Source organism: Caenorhabditis briggsae, assembly GCF_000004555.2.
Source record: "Caenorhabditis briggsae complete genome, chrV, whole genome shotgun sequence".
In the NCBI taxonomy this organism is placed as follows: Eukaryota; Metazoa; Nematoda; class Chromadorea; order Rhabditida; family Rhabditidae; genus Caenorhabditis; species Caenorhabditis briggsae.
In genome coordinates, this window is record NC_013488.2 from 10,027,429 (window position 1) to 10,031,687 (window position 4,259).

General features: G+C 35.6%; 1 protein-coding gene across 1 annotated transcript; it reads left to right on the forward strand.

The window, feature by feature from the left end:
* Positions 1 to 2,249: 2,249 nt before the first annotated feature.
* Positions 2,250 to 3,769, forward strand: Cbr-hot-6 (the record flags this gene model as incomplete). Its single annotated transcript, XM_045237560.1, has 4 exons — positions 2,250 to 2,316; positions 3,126 to 3,246; positions 3,291 to 3,464; positions 3,508 to 3,769. The coding sequence occupies 4 exons, from the start codon at positions 2,250 to 2,252 to the stop codon at positions 3,767 to 3,769; spliced, it is 624 nt and encodes a 207-aa protein (XP_045097837.1).
* Positions 3,770 to 4,259: the final 490 nt, after the last annotated feature.

Genomic DNA, 4,259 nt, shown 5'->3' on the forward strand with positions numbered 1-4,259 from the left:
TCTTTTCCTTAAGGCTTTTGTTTGCAAGCAAAAATCTGGCGCCTTGTATTTTAATCAACTTTATTCAGTCGTGAATCAGATTCAAATATTCTCTTCCAGTCACTCCCAACGGAACTTCAGTTCTTCTTTGCATGTGGTCGTCACTTTTTTCAAATTGAAATGTTTCTTTTTTTCTATTTTTTAGTTCTCTTTTTTTCAACGAAGCCTTCTTCCATCTATCAAAACGTCTTCGTCGCCAGAACAAATGGCTTCTGTCACGAGACATTTCTACCAGTCAAGTTTTGAAAAAGAATCCTCTGGGTATCTTTTCTGCCCTTTTTTGTTTTCCGTATTCTCACAATAAATCATTTATTCATTCCCATCGGAACCCAGTCATTTTTTAGGTTTCCTTCAAAATACTTATAATTCCTTTTTTCTTTTTCTTTACCTCTAAAGTTCTTCCCTTTTTCTTTTTCTTTATTCTCTTTTTTTCTTGTTTTCCTTCAGAAATTCATCTCACTTGAGAGGCAGATGGAGTTCTCCAAAACAGAGGGATCATCTATCTTCCAGCTTCTCTCCGCAATTAATTCTTGAGCCACAACACGGTTCTCTTTTTCTATTATTCTCTTATTCCAACGCACTATGACTACGTAATTTCTATTTTTCAATTCTTTCACTTCCTCCAAAATTTTAAAGGAAAAATAAAGAGCTTAAAATAATTCATCTTTGAATGCCATGAAAAACGCTAACCTGACGCTCTGAATCGCAGAGGTAAGGCTTTTCGGAAAACTGCAGAAGATAATATTTTCGATCCATTTTTTTTTGCAAGTAGTCACCATTTTCAATAGCTGAAGCATGTTCCCTCGATGTATACTGTGTAGTAATATGTATGTAAATTGATATTTCCGAGCACTCTCAACTTTCAACTTTTTGTCATATTTTCAAACGAACATGAGATTTATAAATGGATTCCCTACTACTTTTTTTAAAGAACTATCCTGAAATTGTGCTGAAGAAAGTTTGTATCGCAAATATTTTTCTCAAAACTATGCTTTCACCTGAAACTCTGAAAATGACAAATTCAGAACTAAGATATTAAACAGAGAAATACTTGTCCAAAGTTTTGATCTTCATATAGCGTAAAACCTGTATTAGAAGAACCCCTTTGATAGGAAAGACACTATAATAGAAGGGTTCTCGGAGAGAGGCTCGGAAAAATAGAAGATTTCCTTTTCAAAGTTTGTTGTTTGAAATTAAAAATTTCCGTATGTTTTCAGTTGAAAATATGAAATTCCACATATTCACTAAATTTGCGCCCCAGCAAACTCGTAGGCCAGAAGAAATTTAATAATTTTAAAATGAACGCGGGTTTGAACTAGATCATGATCTATTTCTTAAAAATCAACGGGTTGCAACGCGCGTATTCTCGCTCATCGTTTAAAACTGTGATACTCAGCCAACGAAGTTCGGCAGCGAATTGAGAATTTTTGAAAAATTTACTGGACCCGGGGCGCGCTTTCTGACCCCCTCGCTTGAACCCAAGTGCAGATGGTTTTTTTTGAAAAAAAAATGCTCGTCAAATGAAAGAATAGTATTTTGTAATGTTCCAACATTTTTCTATGACTTCCCACCGCTTAACTAATTACCTTATTCTTCTTCTTTTTCGTCCTGGATGTATGTTTCTTTTCAAAACCAAAACCGGCGCATAAACATCCCACAAAGACATGAGTATCCGGTCGCAGCATTGTTGTCATTCGCAGCACCCAATAATTCCCAAAGGGCCCTTCCCTTTTTCTTGCTCTTATGTCAAGTTTTCTTCCGAATATCTCCACAACTTTTTATTTTTGAACGACGAACACTTTTCTTTTCACTTTGAGTGAAAACGAGACCTTTTCAAATTCAAAATGTGTCACTTTGCATCATGAAACTCTTTCTCTCCCTCTCTCCTGCTCTTTACGCTCTATTCGTCTAATTTGCTAATTGCCGTAGTTGACGGTAACTCTTCCAAAACATGCACATCTCCTTCCTCTTTTCACATGAATACTCGTCTGGTTATAATTAGAAGGACAGGTATCCAAGCACGAGAGTTTGCGTGCGTCTCTCCCGAACCATCCCCCGTTAAATAATTAGAGAGTCATCCCTTCCATTACCTTCTCGTTTAACCTTCTACTCACATTTATATTTGGTTTCATTCATAGTTATAATCAAAGTGTGCCGAATGTTCCCTCGGAAGAAGTGGATGGTACGGTAGAACAGTTGGAGATCACAACATGAAAAATCAAACATATTTTCTACAGTTTGCTGTTATTTATGCATTTCTATTTGAAAATGTATTTGGTGAGTTTATTTTTTGTTTCGTTTCCAGTAATGACTTCATTTTTTGAAGAAAAACTACCGTAAAGCCTGTAATAGAAGGGCTAACTTTTAAATTTGAGCCATATTATCTTGGTTCCTGTCAAAGACATGAAAAAGTTGTCAACAAATGGATTGCTTATTATAATATCAAAAAAGTATCAGTTGTAAGATTTTCGATATCTTGCACAGGATTTTGAGATAAAAATCTGAAAATAAAGTGAAACAGTTTTCTCCCCTCCATCCCTGATACTGAAGTATGAGTATGTAGTCTGTGTTCAAATCGTTTTCAAGTTGTTAAAAATCAAAAGCGCAAGACAAGTAGTGATTCATTTCAAAGTGTTGAACACTTAAAGTTCATAATCCGTACTGGAAGTTTTGTAGTAATAGAATAACGCATAAAACCTACACAAGTCCCTCTTCAATATTTCCAATCCCTCGATTCGTTATTGAACTTCCGTTTGGAATTAATGTGATCAAAGTGGAAAGTCTGCAATGTTCAATTCCACTGTTCCACTAGACACAACTACACATTTTCGTGGTCTGGAAGAGAATTTTGTAGGCAATTGAGTCTGAAAAAAAGAGAGAGAGAAAGTAGGGCAAACACAAATCACGAATGCCTGCTAAGTAGACCAATTATCTTGGTTTTTCAAGTACACCTGATGTCTGAAATTGAGAATCAGATTTTGATTTTAAAAGTTCATAACCTCCTGAAATTAAGAATTCCGTACACAATCTGCAAAACTAAATGTCAAACAATAAGAGATGATTTTGAAGAAATGTTTTTTGTTCAGCAACCAGTTGTTTTCACTGCATCTCCCCGGATAAAAACTATAATGCAACTGTTCGAAGACAACTAGCTACTCAGACAGATATATTCTTCTACCCGCTCGGTGTGAAATCACCATATTGCAGGTATTGTGACATTTTTATGACTTTAACTTCATTTCGATTTTCAGTGAATCCATAGACGCCGAAGATCCACATATCATTGAAGGCGAACTATGCTCAAAGTACCCCATGTGTATTACTTTGTTCCCAAATCTTCAAGGTTCCACATTTATGGTTCGTGGATGTTTCGAGAGTATACTCCGTCATAGTCGAAGAAATGAGGAACAACTGCAACAGGACGGGTACTATCAACATCACTTATGTTGAAACTACGTAAATTTTCAGCTGCTACCTATTGAGATCACTTCCAATGTACGCGAACACCGTCACTATGGATTACGTGGTTTGTACATGTCATGGAGACTACTGTAACACAATGCCTATGCCGGATGTCCTTCCAAAACCATACTCATTTGGAAAATCCAAGATTCTGAAGGTTTACATGAACGAAGAAAGAAATGTCCTCCAACTTTCCACTTCAAATGCAAAATTCATGTTTTCCTTGTCTTCTCTAGTCTGGAGTTTGATGCTTTTATCATTCAATTAATGTGTCTGAAAACTTTTTCCGTGCTGTATAAACTCTGCTTTTCATTTTCGTTAGGCAAATGTTGAACTCAAAGATTTAAGACTTGTTAGAACGACACCCACGTAAGATTGGAACAAGAATTTTAAACGAATGCTTTATGAATAAAGTAAAGAGCCTCTGAATAAAACAAACGGATCTTTGAAAAATCGAAAAAAAACAACTTTTTCTAGTTCAAATATTGTTTCCTTGATCGAAATTCAAATTTGGGCTTTTTCAAGAATGAACTTGAGTTACAACTTTTCAGAGCGCAAGAGAATCAGAAGCATAATGATCCGTTTCTGTGAATTTATTATTAAAAAAAAAGCATTCTTGCCTGAAACATTCTTGCCAGTCCCTTTTAGTGAACGTTCTCAGAACTCTGACCTAGTCAGGTTCTTCTCATTGAGTACTTTGAATAGACGACAAAAGCTTCAGATAATCTGGATTAAATTTACTCACAACAACTTTCGAT